We start from the raw sequence: 22,276 nt of genomic DNA, 5'->3' as shown, positions 1-22,276 counted from the left end.
GCACCAGGTTTTGAATATCATTTTATCAAAATATTATATCATGTTACATAAATATTGAATCTGTGAGTATTAGTTTTACTCCTGAAAAAATTATGGGGGAAAATATGTAGCTGCAGTTTTTTCTGAAAAGCATTGCAATTGCAGTTAGATGTATGTTTTAATAATTGGATTCTGTTCACATTTTAGACTGAAATATGAACTGACAAACTAATACAAAAATTAGAACATGTTTGTACAGATCTAGAGTACAGGGTTAGTTTTTGAAGAATAAGACAGGATATTTTTTGTTTGTGCAGAAGGTTATGATGCTTCAGAAGTTGCAGCCTTTGCAATTTTCTAATAATTTTGATTAAACTGCGGTTAATCTTCCAGTAGCCTATGTTTGGATATATTTTTCCAATTTCATTTATTCACAAATAACAGGTGGTAAAATAGCTTACTATTTGTTACATTCATGTTTCATTATCATCACAGCTCAGTGATATATTTCAAACATTAGCTGACACTTGGTGGGTGGATTAGTCATATTGTTACTATTGACAAAGGCACAGTTTGGTACAGAACAGTCTTATGATTTAGTCCATTAATGAGTCCATATAGTTGCATAAGATTTTCCTTCACATAACTGTACAGCACTGACAGGTCTTACGTTTTGGCTTCCCCTGCCCCTCTGCCGTACTTTCTGACTTCTGGTGTCCATTCTCTCCTTCATCTACCTTCTGTGGCACCTGCTCCTTCTGCCCTTCCAGAGGCACCTCCTGGAACACTGCTTTGTCCTGGGACTCTTTGGGTGCTTTCTGAGCTGCCATATCTTCTGCAGGTTTCTGGGATGGAGCGATTGAGTCTGGTCCTATCACCAGTTCTTCTCCGTCGTCTGTGATGATGACTCTTTCTGCCGTGAGCATGCCCTGAGGTTCTTCTACTCCTAAATCTTCACCATCTCCGCGTCCATCAGTGTATCCCATGAACATAAGAGTAACAGGGCCTTCACACAGCATCTCACTCTCTGTCATTTCCACTTGGGGCGAGCTGTCAATCACCAATGTCTTTTGTCTAACCTCTGTTGCAGCTACAGTCTTTGACACATTTGCAAATCTATCTTTTTCTTTAAAGTCTGGACCTTTGGAGTTGTTTACAGATGGCATGAGCTGATTGCTAGACACAGCCTTTCCTTGACCACTTTTGGTAACTTCTACTTTCGTAATTTCTCGCTTTGGTGTTATGGTGACATCATCCAGCAGTGCCGTCATGCCAACCCCATCAATTACGCTCAGTATCTGACCCAATTCTTCGCTGGACGGTTGCTCAGCAGAGCCTCCGACCGCGTGGATACTCTTGCGTCCATCGTCGAAGATGGTGGGGGCCAGTTGAGAGTCAGGTGTTCCAGACACAGGGGTCACAGACCGGACGATGGTAGCGCCAGTTTTGGGGTCTTTCTCCACTTGAACTGCAAGCATCCCCAGGACTGTGAAGAGATACAGATGAGTCAAAAAGTTATACCCCAATTTTAAATGGAAAATGTTGAAAAAAACGGTAAATAACACATAAAAATATATGTTCATTTTGGATGGGCTTGGACATCTCAAACTGGTGATGAAGAAAGGGAACAAAAAGACTGAAAGAGAAGACTGTAACTGAACTATGCTCTTATTTTCAATTTTTGTTCACAATTTCATTTAGAAAAGTTGTCAAGCGTAATGGCAACACATTTCCTCATACTGTGTAGTAGTGTGTCTGGGTGCTTTAAAATCTACTATGCCAGAATCATATAGTTGTACATATTACTTTTGCAGTTGCCCCAATATAGCCTTTGTATTATGCCACATAGCATTAGGTGGCCCTGAGGTGCAGTGTTAAACATAGACTGTGTCTTGACTGTAAACAACCCCAATGTTCTTTCTAGAATGGACATGTCCTTTGCATGTTGAGACAGTGAGAAGGTGGCTTTGAAATTGTTAGAACTTTTTAATACATTGGATGGATATTGAGTTTGTATCATCTTTGCTTCTGAGTCCAAGATGGCCTCCCTTTGTAAGTAGTAGGATGATTTGTGTGTGACAGATGAGAGTTAGCAGAGCTGACAACGTGCAGCTCAGAGGGGACACAGTAGGACAGTGACGCCCACCAGCATGAATGAATGAAATATGAACCAGCTTTAATAATAAAGAGACTAATTAAAGGGCATCACCTAAACTGTTTGCTAAGTATCTCTGATCTTCAAGGGTAAGGGTTGATAATGCAAAGGAAATTACTATATCCATTAATTCAATATTTTTACCATTTATTTATGCACAGATCTCACTATTTGAGTTGTAACTATAGTTCATTTGACCAAGATTTGAAGTCACATATCTATTACATTGCCTTGTGTGTAGTCGAAAATGACCAAATATGTCAAATGTTGTAGTTGTTGCATTATTTATGAGTATTGTGAAATGCGTATGACACATTCAATAAATAACATGGATAAGATTTAAGATATTGTCAAAGGTCATTCAAATATAGTTATACAATTCTGGTGAAATGTCTTCATGAGTCGTATGGAATGACCACAGACAGCATCTTATTGCAGCACAAAAGTAGTTTAATCTTACAAATATATCTTAAATTAAATCCTAAAAATATAGCAATATGCATATATATCACATGTACAGAATATCACATGATGATTCAGATATGGAACATAACTCATGTGGTGTGTGCCCAGTTATGTCTGTAATGCCAATGTCATGGTGTGCAGTCTATAAGTGCTGTGAGATCACATGTCAGTGCTGCTATAAAAGGACTTGACATTCGCTACACAGGCTCACGCATTTCCACACGTTTTGGTTTGTCTGAGCGTGGAGCTGTTAAATTTGACCTATGCATTCTGTTTTGTTAGAACTGAAAAACAGAAGACATTGATTTGTGTAGCATCGCTTGTTAAGTGGTTTTAAAACCTGACCACTCATGACTAGTCATGTACCGATCCAACTTTTTGATTTTTAATACCAATTGCAATACTATAGCTTTAAGAATCTGATAACCGATATTGACCGATACCAGTGCAGAGACTGATAACAGCATTTTTTTAATTTAAACAAAAATAAAATAAGACCAAACTGATCCAAAAGTGTTATGTAGCTGCTATTTATCCCTCGAGTAACCACAGAAGAATTTTGTGTAAAGAAAAATTCAAAAATTAGGAGAATTTCTGGTCGGACTATGGGCCTGTTTACACGAGAACACTCGCGGGTAAAAATGTCAAAATATTTTATTGGAAATGCCTTTTGTGTAACGGTGATGGCATTTTTGGGGCTTAAAAATGCAAAAATCTGAAACCACCCTCCAGAGTGGAAAAGTTGCATACGTTTCCGTCTACACTGCCCAAGACGCAAAACTCTGATCAGATCATGTCATGTGTACACGTTTACATCACATACATACAGGACGCAGAAACAAACATGTTGGATGGTACGCATACTCCAATTAAATTTCCTCCCAGAAACGTTCGTCTAAATGTGGAATAAAAAGTGAAGATGCAACGACACTTTTGCATCTTCTGTTCAGACCATCATCATATAAATGTAGTCTATGTGACAGTCAATATTCTTATTTGATCAGTTTATATGTTCAACCAGGATACCAGCTGAACCCATATTTGGAACTGATTTTGGAAACCGAGTAGAGTTATACTAACTTGAGGGGAAAACATGTATTTCTTAAACAGAATAGACTGATTTATTGACATTGAATTGACTTTTTTTTTTTGTTTCTAAATATGTATTATATGTACATACCTGATCTTCCTTCATGCCCACTCTCATGGTATATCCTCTGTGCCATGATAGGAGTCACTATCTGTGGAGAAAGTAGAGCGTTAACAACTTTGCATTGTTTTCAACTAGTATCAGAGAGCATAAAGAAAAAGAGGGAAAGGCTGAGGTGGCTGAGGATTTGCTGCTCAACTCCAGGTCAGGCACAATCATACAGCATATATCTACTGAAGTATTGCTTTAAAATAGCGTTGGGGAGAATTACTGATGCTGTTGTAAAGACTTCACATACAGTTGGCTCCATTCTGTCAGTACAGTTTAAATAAGCGTTCTTCAGATGCAGACTTAGTTATGGTGCATTATCATCTATCTGCCGAAGCACCACAGAGTCCAGGCAGGCGACGTTATAAGAACAGCTCAGAGCATCTACAGAAGCTAACAAGAGCGTGCACTGGCTGCTTACCTACAGGCCACTTTCTCTACGCAGGACTATTTGTGGGACATTCAGTTGTAGGAGATTAGAGCAGAGTGTACTCTGTTACATACAAATATCTCTTATGAGCTGTTCTAAGTTTGGACTATGGTATGAATGTATAAACGTAGTGTAGCTCTGTTGCTTGATTCATTGGTTTGAGCTTCCTGTTACATGCAACAAGCAATTTTCAGGCCTTAATTTCAGAAAAAGTTCATAGCTATGGCAATGTCATTCGGAAACTCAGGAATAGACTACATCACTCAGCGTTGTGAGACTGACTGAGCTCTAACGCCTGAGTGTCTTTTCCCACTCTTCACCCTAGTTCTGTCCAGCATAGTCTACAAGCCAAAAAACAAAAAAACTGCACAATTGCCCCTACTAGAAAGTATTCTCTAGCTGAGTAAAATGTAGTTTGACAAACAGCTTAACAGACTCTAAAGGGGGTCGCTCATAGGCGGCCATGGGCCAGATCAGGGCCACCAAACTATTTTCCCATGATTTTTAAAAAATATATTATATATAATCTTTGAACCAGATGTTGTAATGTCATTTTCATTTACTTCTAGGGGTGTGCAAAAATATCGAAATATCAATATATTGATACAGTATCAATATTGTGAGCCACGTATTTTTTAGTAAATTTTACTAAATTATATTGTGTTACAGCGCTACAGTTTTGTTGTTGTTTAGACTAAGGATTCATATTCACTGTTTTAGATGATTAAAATGGGCGTGTTTCATATTAACTTTGCACAAGAAGTGGTTTAACAAAGACTTGTTATCACAGGTGTGATTTATCCTTTATTTTTTATTGAACCGTATCGAATCGATTTGAAATCATATTGAACAGAAAGTGGACTGTATCGAGATGTGTATCCTATCATGGCCAATGTATCGAGATGTGTATCATATCGACAACTTCATAATGATACCCAGCCCTATTTACTACCGATCTGGGTAGTCCTGGTTAGTTCTGCTTCAGTGCTTAATTTTCCGGCCTTATTTTGGCTTGTTTAAGATGTGGTTAAGGCCTGGTGTAAACATAATTTAGAGTTGGCCTACTCATAAAGTAGACAAAGGTTAGTCTTGGTTTAGAGTCCTAGTTCTGCTTTAGTCCTGTTTCAGACCTGTTTTTGTCCTGGTCTTTGTTTAAACTTGGTCTAGTCCTAGATCTGCTATGACCTTCTCTACACATTAAGCCTGGTTTCTGGTTGTCACAGTGTTATGTCTGGGCTTGATAGGATTTTTTTATTTTTTGGAGTAGATGTTTGTTGTTGAATCGTACCACTTGAGTTGTTTGTGAATATCACAGTGATAAAACATCAAACTGAGATGCAGTTTCTAAGAAAAATCTGGCCTTGGAAAATGTAAGACCGCTGCTCTAGAGTGATACTGTGAAATTTAAACTCACTAACATGGGATGCTATAAAGTTGATTTTAGCTAAAATATATTCCTTTGATCGTTTCTTTTCTTTTTAGTACTATTCATTATCTTGGTTTCCTTATCCTTCACACCTGCTGATTTCTCACCCTTTACTGATCAAACCGTTTCTATCTCATATTTGGCTAGCCAGTCAGCAGAAGTTTACATAAAGACGGCGAATGTTAAATGTGCATTTTAAATCCGGGACTTTATATTCTTATGTGTTCCATCCATAATTCAACATTTGCTCTGCTTGTTCGGTGTGTTTTTATTCTGTGCACATTTTCCGAAGCAGTAAAACCCTGCCTGTGCGAGCATTTATTCATGTTTATTTATTCAGCACAAAAAGCCAAAGCGTAGGACTGGTTCAAGAGGTCATGGCCAACACGTTAACATCTCCTGAATAAAAAGACAAATCTGCATTCTCATTTTTTATGCATGAGAGGGCTACAGAGGACAAAGAGGAACTAAGAATAATGTTAGAAGGTAATTTTGCAAGATCTTTACATAAGGATTAGAAGAAAGGATTGTGGATCAAAGCTGAAAAAAGTCTGCCTTGAATACAACAATACAACAAACTGGTGGTAATGTAGCTGCGTATCTGCGCCTCTGACATCTCAAACACGTCTCACCAATTCACACAGGTTAGAGTGAAATGTCTTGCCAAAGGATACAACAAAAGTAGGAAAGGGGAATTTGAACCAAGAATCTCTAGGTACAGGATTATCAGTTGCTTATGAGGTGCACTATGTAACATTTCTGACAGAGGGTCGGCCACCTTATTGTCTCCATAACTATGTTTTTATTTTGTCTAGAATGTTCCACAGTATGTCGTTAAATAGGTCTGGGTATCATTTAGAAATTGTCGATACGATACATACCTCAATACACAGGCCATGATACGATACATATCTCGATACAGTGCACTTCAATTCGATACCCTGGGAGTAACAATAACCAAAATATCGTGATATCGTATCATCAAAAGTCTCTCAGTAAGATCATGGGCATCACATTATATATCGAATTACAAGTTTCTTTGCATAAATTCGTTGTCATGGTGCAGCAATAGCTAAAAAACAGAGGGATCTACATAGACCATGATCCTTTGCTCCATTTTGGTGCAAACTACATTAATAAATAATAGTTCTAAGCACTTTTAAATCTTAGTTCTTTGAATTAAATCTTATCAAGGCATTTAAAGAGGAAAAAGTAGCATATTTACAATTCTGTTAGCCTCTAGAAAATATCGCAATAAATACCGTACCGTGAGATGTATATCGTGAAAATATCGTACTGTGAGATTTGGATATCGTTACATCCCTATTCAGTACAATATATTTCAAATCAATTCGATACTGTTCAATAAAAAATAAAGGCTAAATCATGCCTGTGATGCTAAAAGTCTTTGTTAAACCACTTCTTGTGCAAAGTTCATATACACACATTTTAATCATCAAAACAGTGAAAATGTCAAATGTGCTGCATAAACAAATTTCCTTCCTCTAAACAAGCGACACAACTGAGTGCTGTAACTAAATAATTTAGTAAAATATACCAAAGAATACTCCTGGTGATATATCGATACAGCAGCCCACAATATCGATACTGTATCATCACATTAAATGATACAATATAGTGATATTTTGATATTTTTGCACATCCCTATCGTTAAATGTATCTATCTCTATGGAGACAAGCAGATCAGGCTAAACGGTACCCACACACACGACACCACTCACAGTAAGATTGCATGAATACACTGATCGATATCGAATACATGCGTTCTAGATCAGTTTAATGCCATACTGTGGAACATTCCAAGCAAACCAATAACATCTCCACTTGAAAAGTTACACGGCGCATTTTTAACTCCATATTGAAGGTTCTATATTACATAGAATTGACTCTTGTGAGCTTCAGGCCATGTTAGAAGCCATGTTGTTGTTACCTCCTCAAAAACATACCTGGAGTTGTGTTTTGTTTTGTTTCTTTGACATATATAATCCTGCATTAATAGTCTGTCGATATCTTCAAAGATCAAAATTCTCTGTTTCACCTTGTGATGTCATGAAGTAGTCGTTCTCAAGTTAACAGCTACCGTTTGTTACCATTTGTCCAATCAAATTTGACAATTCCAAGGACTGAGATTATCCAAATGATTCTAGTGAAGGTGTATGGAGTTTAAAAACACGGTGGAGCACTTCCTTGAGCACTTCTTTTCTATTTGAGAGAAGAACTCAGATGAAATATGCAGGGTTTGTGTGATAATGAACGAATGAAACAAAACACAGCTCTAGGTTTGTGATGAGGAAAGACAGATCAGAAAATAGCACATTATAGAGCATTATAGTTCTTTTCTATTTGAGTCTGAATTGATTGATTTTAAAGGTGCACTGTGTAGCCTTTCTACAGTATGATATCAAACTTGTCTGCTTTGCATTTATTCCATTATAGGCATTTTATATTCCTTAAAAATATAATGAAAAACAGGCATTCTTACTAAACATGTAGATGCCGCTCCATAGATCTGACCTGTATCTAGGTCTAGTTTCATTTCTGCCTATCTTCATGGAGATAGATGAGTTCAATGCTTACATTCCAGCTAAAGCTATAACAGCTCTATGGAGACAAGGAGTTGGTGGACCCTCCACAAGAAAAGTTACACAGTACGCCTTTAAGTTGAGGTACAAGTCCAAGGAAACTAGGAAGTATTCATGTGTCAATAAGACAACAAATTAGACACTGTTAGTGAATGTGCATCATTTCCCATAATCTTTAAGAATTTCACGCATTTATTTCTCGGTTTGATCAATTTTCTGTCATGTGTGTCATGTGTTGTCCCATACCAAACCGATTTCTTACTTATGCACCTGATTCCTTCATCACATGTTTGCAGTTTACTGGCGTCTTCACGGTCACTCTTTCAGCCTGCCTGCAAAAACCTCCCCAAAGCCCCGTCTCCACTCTCAATCCTTTCATCTTCCCCCCCCATGCCTGTACGTGCAGACCATTAAAAGCACTTAGTCGACCGATTCTCCACACAATCCCCGCTAACCTTATATTTTCAGGGCCAAATGTGATTATAGCGTTTTAAATATGGCTCTTATACATAGCTCTAAGGTCAGCCAGTTTCCGGTGAAGATGGAGGAGGAACTTTGACTAAGCACATAATCCGTGTAGACTAGCTTTTTTGGAATTCAATTATTTAGGGAAGTAGCATTAAATTCAGCAATAAATTTCTATTAAACGTTTGCCATAAATTACTCGCATGAACAGTAGAGTTGATAGCGTAATCTCCACCCAGACTGGCAACGTACGCAATATGAAGACTGTGAAAAATGACTATTTTGGTGAAATCGCCGTATCATGATTCTGTAACATACATTACAGCAGTAGTAGTGGTAGTAGTGATAGTTTTAGTCCTTGTTTAATCTTGGTGATTTGGTCATTGCTTGCTTGTTTAATCCATCTGTATACCTAATTTATTGTTCTTGGTTGAGTCAGTGCTACATTAATTTGGGCCTGGTTTAATCCCTGGTTTAGTCCCTGGCTTGGTTCCTGGTTTAGTCCTGGTTTAATCCTGTTTTAGTCTTACTTTAGTCTTGGTTTGGGTCCCAGTCTAACATTAGTTTAATCCTGGTTTTGTCCAGTATAATTCTGGTTTAGTACTATGTTCTAAGTTCAAACATTTTCTCCATTCACTTTGTGGGTCAGCCTCCATCACTTTCTCAAATACACAAGTTTAATGCCATATTTCAATTGTATTTTTTCCAAGATAAGCCCCTTGAGATGCCTCACCATCCTGTTTTTGAGGGGGGCTTGACTCAACTGTAGAACTTCACAGGAAAAGCAATAACTTTTTTATGAAAACAAGTTCACTGTAGACAGCTACTTGAAAAGTTTTATAATAAACTTTCATCAATCTACTTGGTGTGACAAATTATCTCTAAATACAAGAAAACAAAAACATATTCCACTCAAAATAGACAATACTCTAACTTTGTGGTGAAAAAAAAGCTCTAAACAATTCTAGTCCTAAACAGCAGACGTGGCGCAGATGAAGCAGCTCTCCACAGACTGGTCTGTGAGCGGCCATGTTGGATGGGACAGACTGTTTGTGTCTCCCAGTGACAGAGGAAAGGTGTCACAACCTCAGACAAGATTCAGTCTGTCAGTGCGATCTGTGCCCACGACTCAGCCACAAAACACAACACAGCTCAAAGCGCACAGCTCACTGTTTCTGTGCTACATGGAAGTCTAACCTGCTGAGACAACACGCTCCGGGGCTGGGGATGAACAGAGGATGCTGTGCAGTTAAATAGCTCTTTTTGCACGAATCATGTACAAAACACTAGTAGCAATCGAAAAACACCAAGGTCAGGAATTTGAAAATGCATATTAAAGGTGCACTGTGCAACTTTTCTAATCAAGACAAGGCAAGTTTATTTGTATAGCACAGTTCACACACAAAGTAATTCAAAGTGCTTTACAGAATAAGAAATACATTAAGATCACAATATAAACAAATCAAAACAAATCATTAATAAATAATCATCCTAAAAATGTAAAAGAGAGTGACATTAAATGATAGAGAAAAGTGGAAAATGAAAACCTTTCAGTCATATGCACAGCTAAACAGAACAGTTTTGAGTCTGGATGAATGAAGGGTCCACCGCTTATTATTACTGTTTTGCCTTGATTATTCCACAGTATTTAAATAAACTTGATAATCACAATAGAGACAGGTTACTGGTCTGATCTATGGAAAGGCAAGCCTGCTCATGGAAAGAATTCGTTTTTAAGGTATTTTTGAGCTATAAAACCCCTATTATTGAACAAATGAAAGGGAGATATGTTTAATGCCCTACTGTGAAACATTCCAGGAAAAGAAATAAAATCTCCATGGAGACAAGCAAGTAGCGGACCTTCCACTGTAGAGGTTACACAGTGCAGCTTTAAAAGAGCTATACACAACACTGCATATTGAACATCCACATTACTTACTTCATTGTTTCTTATACCTACATGTCACTACTACTTCTGCTATTTTTCCATGCAACTTTTTGATATGCACAAAAATAGTTGTAGTTGTTCTATATCAAGAGGGGTTGTAGACTAAATTCTTTGTCTCTATTATCAACTAAAATTGACAAAGATTTAAAAAAAATATAAGAACAAACTCAAAATCTTAAAACTCAGTCCATGCCTTCTCTTTTCTGCTGTGGTCAGTGTCAGTCCCAAGTCCCAAACTACACCCCTATTTCCATTATTTCACTTGCAAACATTCATTTTTTGGTCAAGTGGTGTAATATCTCTGTAACTGGACAAAATTACTGGGAGGGATCCCTCTGAACAGTGAGCTCAGAGCAGTGAGATCAGAGGGTGGGTCTCAGGCCGCAGCCAAAACAGAGAAAAGGATATATACACAAACAGAACAGTTTCCTCGCAAGTTACACACTTTTAGGAGCAACGTGTATTTAAGACTTGACATTATAAACCAGAAATCAACATGAGCAGAGAATTGTCCTAGACTGGTTTATCAGTGAGCGTGTGTTACAGAGAGATACCAGCATTTGCCATGTTGTTTTAGCCCCTCCTCCTTTTACTTCCCCAACGGAAAGAATTCTTAAAAACAGAACGATTAAAACACGTAAGGCTGTGTTATTCAAGAGGGAATTCCTACTGACCCCTCTTTTCTTCTCTCTTTCCTGAGCAACTGATAGTGTCAAAGTATAAAAACAGGCTGCCAGGTGAGTCATGTGACCAGGGGTATCCAATGACTGATGATGTTTATGTCACTTTCTAGCCTTGTTACTCACCCTGACCTGAGATTTCAATAACCCACTTGGAACATAGTATTTACCACAAAAACAGAACATATTTTTTTATTTGAAGTTGTGAGAAATGCTGAAAACCTGACCATGACCTGTAGGTTAATGATGCAACTATGAGGACAACAATGTGTATTGTAAACGTAGAAGATAGTGCAAGATAGTGCATCTTATCACAATGGAAGGACATCCTATCCATTTCTTGTTTCAATTGTTAAGTAAGATATCTGTATTAGTTATCTATGTGAGGAGGAAGAAAACTGTAAACATCTACCATTTGGCATTGAGTCGCCATAAGTAGCTATTCATATATTTAAAAAAATGACTGAGTGAGTTTTAACACAGTAAAAATGGTACATGTTTAAAATAGGACTGGTTACGTAACACATTACAACTCAATGAAAGATGTGATCTATATTTAGAGCAGTATTTACGTTGAGCTGTCAGACCACAAACCCACACTTAATCAGCTGTGGTCCAAACTCACCAACCGTTCTGTTTACTTCTGGTACCACCTGTCACCTGGCATTCAAAGCTGTACTGTAAATCGTACTTGTTACAGTAAATCATTTTAGCGTAACCTGATCCACTCTTCTACATTAAAACATATAGTCACCCATGGGTATTGTAAGTGTGAAAAATGCTGATTAAATGAATTAACCCAAATTAACTTATACCAGAGAGACCTTAGCAGCTGGACAGTCACCGTGGCATTTGTCATGTTTTTCCATCTCAAAATATTCTTCTCATTCAGGGAAAAATTACATACTTATTTACAAATACAATGTTCCTATAACTATTTCTTAAAAGGATAATTTTTGTTGCAATTGTTGTCAAATTCTGCAACAACAACAGTGTCAGGAAATCAGATATCTTACCTTAATTATTCCCAAGACTTTTGTAAATCTCCAAAGTTGTTCCAAATTCCAAAATCTCACAAGAGAGCCTGGTCCTCTAACTTGAGTCTTGGTCAAAGAGCAGTGCAGCTATCCCGGGGCGAGTGGGTTCCTCCGCCCCCTGGTCTGGCCCCTCCCATTTAAAGTGTCCCACAGTGAGATATGCGGTTGTGTGTATTTTTGGACACACAGCTGGTGGAGGCCCGGGATGCCAGTGCAAATGTTGGAGTGACACAGCACATTGTGGACATTGTGACAGGTCTTTTAATGCGGTGGGGACGGGGTGATCTCAGGACTGCACCAGCCTGGGGAGGGGGGGTCAGAAGGCCAGATATTCTCGCATCAGTAACGATTTGAGAGAATTTTTCTGAGGATTGTGACAAGGGAGAGACATGCTGAGAACTAATATAACAATTCCCAAAGGAACTAATGACCTTCTGGATTTGTGTATAGTGCCAGTTTAGTTCTGATAGCTCTGGTTTAGTCCTGGTATAGTCCAAGTTTGAGCTTGCTTACAGATGACATATTGCTTCTAGCAGCTATACACATTTTAAATTGCAATATATAAAGTCGGCTAACTTCCTGTGGAAAACTATGGCACTGATTTCCGCTTGCCCCTTTAGTATGTCATGTAAATGTCATCACAACAAAGTGCCATGCTGTTGGATCAGGCTTATGACCTTTTTATTGTGTCAAAAAAGCTGCTGAATCATATCACCATATAAGAAACAAAGGAGGCTAAGAAGAGTGTGTGATAGGAGCTATGAGAGAATGGGAATTTTGGATGTGGAATAAAGATTACTCAACCATACATAAATGACTCTAAATAGAAACAATTATAACATGGTTAAAACCTCATAAAAGACCATTTGGGATACTGCATATTTAATATTGCATAACTATAAATAAAATAAGGATAATTTATGGGAGGCAACGAACACATCAGAATCCAAATCTTCGATGTGCTTTGCAGATATGTGTGCTCACAGCATAGAATAATTCATTTATTTTATATCTTCATTTGTTTATTTATGAATATTATGGTGTGTATAGGTCATTAATCATGATGTACAGTTATTTTATGTATGATTTGTTTGTCCACAAATGAGTGTGCAGACATGATGTTTGTGCTTGAACAGCAGGAGATGTGTGCAGTAGAGCTTCTGCCAGTGCAGCATCTTTGAAGTCTGAAGACATGTTCATCATTTTTCATTAATGACTTTTGGATCATCCATAAAAGAAATGAAGACTCTGCCTCTAGTTAGACTGCTAACTGAGAAACACTCTGATCAAGAAAAGAATCTGCTTTGGCTGAGAAAATACATTTTATTTTCAAATATTATACACGATTCCAGACCATTTTCACTTAGCCATCTTCACTTTTGGTTTGACGAGACAATGCCATTTAAAAAGCAATAGGCGACTTTCAGCTGATGTCATTGTCATTAACATTTAATTATTATTAAAAGTCCACGTTGCATGCTGGGAAATATTTTGGTCGGAGGCAAGAAACACGGTAGCAGTCAAACACAGTGCGTAACCTCGCGTATTTATCCCCGATAATGGTAAATTCCTGCTGCATCATCGGATGCACAAATAGAAGCACGGAAGAAGGAAAATGTCTTTTTCGTATTCTGAGTGAAAAGAACTGCTAACGGCGAATTAAATGGCTTTCAAACATTCACAGAGCAAACGTAATAGATCCTAGCAAACTGTGGACTCCAACAAGTTCAACAACGCATCGAGACTCTTGGAGGCGTTCATCTTTTCTGCTGTGAATGGCCCAGGAGTTTCCACCAAGTAATTGTGGATATCGCCAAAGTGAATATTTAGCCAGGTGGTTGACCAGAAATTTGGTTTGGTCCGCCTTTTGTAGGGGTTGAAAAGGGTGATTTGTCGTCCATCGATGCTTATGACTAATTTCTGGTCAAATCGTCTTGGGTCCTCTGCCGTTAGATTGGATAAATAACCGGGATCAATACCCTTTACGTGCTTTCTCGCTCTGTCCATCATGTTGAATTAGTGTTTCTTGCCACCGACCAAAATAATTCCCAGCATGCAACGCGCGCTTTTGTCAACAATGACAATTTGCCTATTTAAGATATTTAAGAGCATAAAAACATATTATTTTGATAAAAGACAAATCAAGCAAAAGTCTCCAAGAATTCTCTCTGGAAGTCGTTGAACCGAATCATATAGGCCTGGGCTCATACGTAAGGCTACACTGATTATAGGCCAGTACTCAACAGTCTACTTACCTTAACAAAGCATTTTCTTGAAATGGCAGTTCAAGTTTCAGTCAGAGGTTGTAACAATGGGCCTATATCACTTTGTAGAAATCTAACATACAAAAAGCCTTACAAAGTTTAGAGAAAAAGATCAGACCAGTTCAGCTCATGAAAGTCTAAACTGCAGGTGTCACGCTAATACGCTCACATCTTGTGTTTTGAGAGCAGCTTCAGTCTCAGAGCTCTTTCAAATGCTACAACGTGACTGCTAACCCTGAGGGGACCTTCTATGCTAGCTCATTTTCACAGCAACCCCAACCCACGCATGCTACACAAGTACAATCGCACTGCCGGGGGTTCCTAAACATGAGACACTACATGCTAACGTTGCCGCGAGTTAATGACATGAGACACTGAGGTTGGCAGAGAAGCTAGTTTCATAGATACCTTTCTTCTCATGCTAACACGCTAATATCTCTGCAGTGTGATATGAGGCTATTGACAGGGTACGAGACATGGGGAAAATCTGACCTGCATGTGTGAACTCGGACAGATGGACACTTAAAGATGGCCTTACAGAAAAATAGAGCGTTACTGATGATGTTTAAAGCATAGAAATCATCTGAAAGGCGCTTTGAATTACCATGTGGTTCATGTCACTCTGGGAATTCCCGAGAATAGAAAGAAATAGAAAGTCAGGCATATGCCGCGTGACTCAAAATGAGACTTCACAAGTTAAGACAGTTTTTTTGTGAGAGAAATGTATAATTGGATTTAGAAGCAAGAAATGAGGCTACTAAAAAAAAAAGAAGGCAATGATGGTCAAGCATTTGTAGGGGACGATACACCATGAGTCCAGACAATTTGCTGCAGTAGGTCTGTGATCAGGATATAGGGCAGGGGTGGGCAGTTTTTGTTTTGTGTTTTTCCATGGGGCCAAATGAGAAACAGAAAATATTGTGGAGGGACGGGCCAAAATGCTTAACTGAATTCTGCATAATATTAATTGTATTTCCTTATAAAAAGCAGTAAATTGCATTGTTTTGACGAGCTGGTAAGACTGTTAAGCGTATATGTTATGATTAAGCAATTAAAAAGTGAGGTTGCCTTACAAAAAATGTCATTTAAAAAACATCTCTAAAATAAAAACAATGCACCTTCAGTCCATGCATGAGGATGATAAAATATGTTTAGTTTGTAATTCCGAATTATCTTACAGAGGGCTGTGTGTGGCCTGGGAGCTGTACAATGGAATCATGAAGAACCCTCTCTAATGATGGAAGGTAATGCTGTGTTATAACACTTATTGTTGTTGATCTCCATGGTCACCAAGTAGCTAATAATATATTGTGCAAAGAGTATGATTACTGAGCACTCCACTCACTTGTGAATCTGAGAGACTTCTATCAGAGTAACCGAGCAAATTTTCAAGAAAGTTTTCTGTATTTAAACTAAAAACTTACACACAAAAATAAACAAAATATATACACATTTTTACTGGTATATAACAAATTAGTCAAAAATAGGAACACAATGGTTTTGGATCAATCTTCCGTGACAGGGGACACATGGGTCAAACTGGGACTCTCCTTGGTAAATAGGAAAGTTTGATCACCCTGGTCACAGCCTACAACTTCTACTTCTCATTCTCATTCAGACCAAATGAATACTTTGGCAAGACACTTGATCAGCATTGTTTTAGTCTTTATTTAGCCTTAGTTTAATTGTGCAGCCAACTACAATCATTCCTACCGACCAGCTTTGAATAGCAATGCCAAATGATTGCACTACCTTGCTATATTTTATGGAGCGCTCTAATAAACAGTAGACCTAACTGTTTAAGATTGTAATACATATCCACCACCCACACACACAGCAGACCAAGGCTTGGGGGCATTTTTTGGTTGTGAGTAATTCCTTGCTGTTTAATGAGCCCAATAATTGAGGTTGGCCCGTCCCGTATAATCACTTCATATAAGTGTGTAAACTGTACAGTACACCCCTCCCTCCTCGCTGCGCTCAACACAAACTGTACAGTACACTCCTCCTCTCTGCTCTGAATATATGACAACAGCTTATGTACAGAGACTGAATGGAGATGACAGGATAGTAAGGGCCTATGTCGTCTCCTTTTCCCTTGGGGACTTCAAAATGGCCTCTTACCAATGTCACTTCTCTTTAGCAACACACTCCGTTCAGGTCTGGAGAGAAAAGTGACAGGGTAATCGTGCCGATGCCGAGAGGAAGAGGCACTACGATGACCTCTGGGTTGATGCACAGTTTCAATTTGTTTTGTCTTATTTTTTTATTCACATAAAATAACCCATACCCATTTTGATGTCATGCGGCAATACAAGAAGTGCTCCACTGTGTTTTTAAATGCCATAAACCTTCAATAGATTTATTTAGATGATTTCAGCCCTGGAATTGCCTATCTCCACTAAATAAAGGTAAAAGGAGCTGTTAACTACTAAAACAGCTTTGTGGGTGGAACAGAGCATTTTGAGGTTTGGAGAGTAATATAAAGGGTTACTCAAACATGCGTGAATGAAACAAAGCATAACTCCAGGTATGTTTTTGATGAGGTAAAATTAGAACATGGTTTAAAGCTCAAGTTTGTTTAATGTAGAACCTTGTTATGGATATTAGTTACCACGTAGTTAGCCTCCACGATGCCTTTGAACTCTTTATATTAGATTTTTTTAAAGGGACAGTCCAGAATTTTGGATATAGGACCTCTTTTCCTATTTAGCCAGAGTGTTGGAGACGTGTGGAGACACTTTTTAAAATATTCCATCCAGTCCTTGTATGTGCAGAGGTCGATGGTGCTAGGCTAGTGCATGTCAATAGCCATAGTTATCCTGCCACTAAAAACTCTCTTACCCACTCCACAAAACACCTGGGGCAAATCTATTAATACGCCAGACTGTCGATGTAAATGTCTGTGTTGATAAAATAATGTTTGAAATAAAACTAACCTTGAATCGTCACATGCTGAGGGACTATTTTCTTAGCAGCAGCGGAATTTTACTTTGCCGATTACATAGTTGCTAGGTGATATCAGTCCGCCGCTGCTGAGCTTTCTATCAGGAAGTACACCTCACTGCTGCTGCTCAGACATAAATCCTTCAAATGCAAGGTTGGTTTTACTTCTAAAATTATTTTATCAACAGAGACATTCACATTGACAGTCTGGCATATTAATAGATTTGCTTCAGGTGTTTTGTGGAGTGGGTAAGAGAGTTTTTAGTGGCAGGCTAACTGTGGCCATTGACATGCACTAGCCTAGCACCAGCGACCTCTGCAAATACAAGGACTGGATGGAATATTTTAAAAAGTGTCTCCACACGTCTCCAACACTGTGGCTCACTAGGAAATGAGGTGCTATGTCCAAAATTCTGGACTATCTCTTTAAGTCTATTGTAAAAATGAATGGAAAATTTACTTCCAGAACCAGAATGAGCAGCTACTGTTGAGCTCCACATAATGATGAAATCAGAACTTGAACTATTACAGAAAGGACACATTTTGTAATATTTTTGTTCCAAGCTTTGTATATCCTCTCCCTGTCCATCCTCCACTTCCCTTCTCCCTCTGCTGAGGTCTGGCTTTGAAGCTGTCATGTTGCAGCACAGATTGTGGAGTCTTGTGTGCGCTCCTTCAAAGGCCCCGTGTCAGTGTGACTTATCTCATTATTGTCTCAGATCTGGTTCAAACACACAGCATTGGCCTGCAGATGGCCGCTGTGTGCCGCATGGCTCTACGCGCCCAGTACGTGTGAATGACAGAGCATGCAGAGTCTATCAGCGGGGTGTGCTACTCAGAGTGCAACTGTAGGGAAATGAACACTCAAACACACAGTACTGCCGCTCACTGGAACTGGAACATGTGGACCTTTCTATCAATTTCCCAAGTTGTTCTCTCAAAGAACATAGTCAGTTTTCATTCATTCATCTAAAATGGTGTACAACTTAAAGCAGACATATTATGCAAAATCAACTTTTCGGAGCTTTTAACCATGTTGTAGTTATTCTCCCTTCTTTTTTACTGTCCCGAAGTTGTATTTGGACTAAAGTGGTTCGTGCATGTTCACGCAATCTCTAATCACTTATTTTCAAGACGTCATATTGCAGATCAATCCCCATTTTCACCACCCCCGGAATACTCCCAATGCTGTAGATGTACTTACTTCGTTCTCCAATTTTATTTTCTTAATCACTGTTACTCGCGGGGATTCAGTAGCATTATGTAGTCATTTGGTAGATCAATATTGAGATTTTAAATGTCCAAATTATAAAATAACGATCTACGGGTGTCATAGGTTATAACTATATAGCAGATTCAAGCACAGTATGTGTTCTTCTAAGGTGTGCTATATAATTTTTCTGGTGTAGTGTTGCCCCCTGCTTGCCACATGGGAGATGTTATTTCTTTGCCTGGGATGTTACACAGTTTGGCATTTTAGCTGTTTATTTTACATTTATTCAATTGCATGTGTTTTCATCATTTTAAAATATACTGTGAAAAGCATGCAATCTTACTGTGAGAAGAATCACTCCTCCACATATCTGACCAGTAACTTAAAAACCATACTGTGGAATATTCCAGGCAAAGCAGTAACATCTCCAGAACCTTGCACCGTGCATCTTGATCTCTTTTACTTATTAAATAATATTCATGTTTTTTGTTATCTGTGTGCCAGTAGTTTGACTTCTTCAATTAAATACTCCTTAATGTAAGCCTGCATACGTGCCCTATTTCTGGCAGAACTTGCATACCTGCGCTTACCACATGAAGATCTGGCTCCCACCTGTCTCAGAAATAGCGGGAGTATTTGTGGCTCACATCAGAGAGGAGGTGGGCACCAGTGCAGTAGCTCAGAGCAGAGCAGTGTGCTGTGGAGCTGATAAGGAGATCATTCACACAGCAGAGGAGAGGGGCAGCCTTCTCCAGCTCCCACTCGCACTCACAAGTGGGCACCATGTGTCTGTTGAAGATTCTCATTTGAAGTAAGGCAGAAATGGAAAAAGACGTTAAAGGTGCACTGTGTAACTTTCAGGTGAGGGGTCCACTAGCTGCTTGCCTTCATAGAATAGAATAGTTTTGCTTTGAAATATTTCACAGTATGACATTAAACTTATCCATCTAATATTTATTTAATTACAGGTGATTTTATTTCTCGAAAATACTTCGAAAAACTTGAAAAACATCCCTAGATTTGACCTTTGTGTTCTTCATGGAAATAGAAAAGCTTTCCAGGCAAATAATAACATTGAGGCAAGCGTGTAATGGGTCCTCCACCAGCAAAAGTTGAAAAGTTGCACAGTGCACCTTTAATACTTACATGTCTGACGTTTCCTATGAGAATTGTATTTATCAAATTTTTTTCTCTATTTTTTGTGGCAATTTTAATACCTATATTGAGTATTTGAGTATTTGTTTGGTCTTCTCTGTATTATTGTAAAGTTTTCTATAAAGATTGACTGATTTACCAAAATGTTGCTTTGTGTCAACTCCTTTGGTCACATTTTACATTCATATTTTAGAAGCTTTTTGTAGAGCAAGTTGTTTTTGGTTTGTGCTGTTAGCGTCATGAACCATTATTACTGATTGTGAACATGAAAGCACGGACTGGGATTTGTTGGGGTTGTCAATGGTTACTCCTTCTCACCAATCCGTGATGAAAAGAGGTACCTTCTTTGTCTGATTGTGATAATGAAAGACATACAAGTCCTCTTTTGGAGTCTTAAATACAGTATGTAAAACTTACAATTAAACTTATATAAGTATCTTAAACAAAAAACACTGTTCCACCTTGTGATGTCATGGGGTAATACAAAACGCATAAACTCCACACACCTTCACTAGAATCTTTTGGAAATTTTCAGCCCTGGAATTGACAAACTCTACTGAACTAAAGGTAAAAGCTGTTAAAAACTACCACATCATGACATCACAGCATGGAACAGAGCATTCTGAGCTTTGGAAATGTAAACAGACTAATAACATGGTGTTTTTCAAACATGCATGCATGAAACAAAACACAACTCCACATATGGTTTTTGTGTATGTCACATTATCACATGACTTAAAGTTCACAGGAGTCAATTTTCTGGTATATAAAACCTTTAAGAAAAATACCTTTAAAATGTACAAAACTAAAACAAGACATTAATGTTATCAGTTCAAAATGTCAGTTCATAGGCCTGTAGTTGTCCCTGCCCTTCAGAGTGATGTCACCCCCAGAGAGCGGACACAGAGGCTCTAGTCATAGCTCCACTGTCACGCATAATTCTTCAAATGGCGTGAAAAAGGATTAGCACTAATTCAAGGTCAATATGTGATGCTAATAGAGCTCTAAACGCCTGGATAATGAGAGCGGGGTTAGCATGTTACACTGTACGCTATATATTATACCATTACTCACTATTTAAAGCAGCTATATAATGCTTTAAGGGCTATATAATACAACAACAACTCTTGACTTCTCTGTAGCAAATCAATCTACAGTTTTATTATTCTGTTTATATCATTGTGACTTTATTTGAGGTGATGATTTTGGAGCAACTGACTTGACTCTAGTGTTCATTTGGCATCTGTAGAGCCTGAAGCCAACCAAACTGTGCTGAGATTATTCACTGTGTTTGGTCCATTTGATAAAACATGCAGTCTTTCACACATTCATTATCATAAAGTTTTGATTGTTCTGACTTCACAGATGATTTCCCTCTTAAAATATCTTCTGTTTGGTCAAAAGTGAAACTCCAGCTTATCCAAGGGAGTTTCTGTAAGCAATGCTGAAGTGCATGTTTTACTTTCCACTTGTCCGATGGTGTAGATAATAATAATAAATGGCTTTATGTAAATTTATGGTGGCGTGTATGTGTCACCTGACCTGATGTCGCCATGGAGATGTTAATGCTTTGTCAGGAATATTTCACAAGCTGACAATATGAGATTAAACATGTACATACTGTATATATCTTGCAGTTATTCAATTATAGACTATAATAGCTAAACAAAAACATGCATTTGATCTGATGTGGGACTTGGTTTGGCAATGTCTTTGTGAAGAAATGTAGTGCCATACTGTAGAATATTTCAGTTACATAGGGCACCATTAACACCGGGATGCTTTACTGAAAGAACCACAACTGTCCATAGTCACAGTGCATCTGTATTAGAACTGGGTCAGCTGATGTGGTGAGAGAGTTACCGCAGCACAAAAGAGAGACTCATACATTATACATACAATGGATTGAAAAACAAAGAATACGGTACGTCTTTGATACAATGACTGAGAGTGAGCCAGCACCGCCAGCAAGCTCATTTCCTCTTCTGGCAACAAACAGTAAGAACTTCATAACACTGTTGGTTAATGATGAAAAGTTAAACATTCAGTTATAGAGATGTGCACTGGAAGATTAACAGGATTGATTAAGAGGTGATATTTATATTGGTAACAGAAAATTATCTGGCTCTACTTAGATTTGCAGTAGAATGTTCAGAGTGCACATTCAGAAGCATTAACACTGAGCAAAAACTGAAATCTAAACTGGTAAACCAATTCAAGACCACTGAATAAGAATATGTTTGGAGAGGTCTAGACTACATGTACATATTTTTCTGTAAAAAGACTGGATATTTTATTTTGAGGTCTCACCG

At 38.2% G+C, this 22,276-nt stretch overlaps 2 protein-coding genes across 2 annotated transcripts in view; one reads left to right on the top strand and one right to left on the bottom strand.

Moving 5' to 3' along the window:
- plppr2a (phospholipid phosphatase related 2a) overlaps nt 1-22,276 on the top strand; it is a 72,269-nt gene that overhangs the window by 13,367 nt on the left and 36,626 nt on the right. The window lies entirely within an intron of this gene.
- Nucleotides 5-12,496, bottom strand: LOC110172696 (paralemmin-1-like). Its single transcript, XM_020938620.2, has 3 exons — nt 12,366-12,496; nt 3,780-3,840; nt 5-1,465 (listed from the first exon to the last, which is right to left on the bottom strand). The coding sequence occupies exons 2-3, from the start codon at nt 3,823-3,825 to the stop codon at nt 618-620; spliced, it is 894 nt and encodes a 297-aa protein (XP_020794279.2). The 5' UTR covers nt 3,826-3,840; nt 12,366-12,496; the 3' UTR covers nt 5-617.

Source organism: Boleophthalmus pectinirostris, unplaced genomic scaffold (assembly GCF_026225935.1).
Source record: "Boleophthalmus pectinirostris isolate CB_2022bp ecotype Guang Dong unplaced genomic scaffold, ASM2622593v1 HiC_scaffold_17, whole genome shotgun sequence".
Taxonomy (NCBI): Eukaryota; Metazoa; Chordata; class Actinopteri; order Gobiiformes; family Gobiidae; genus Boleophthalmus; species Boleophthalmus pectinirostris.
This window is presented reverse-complemented; position numbering and strand designations above follow the sequence as displayed.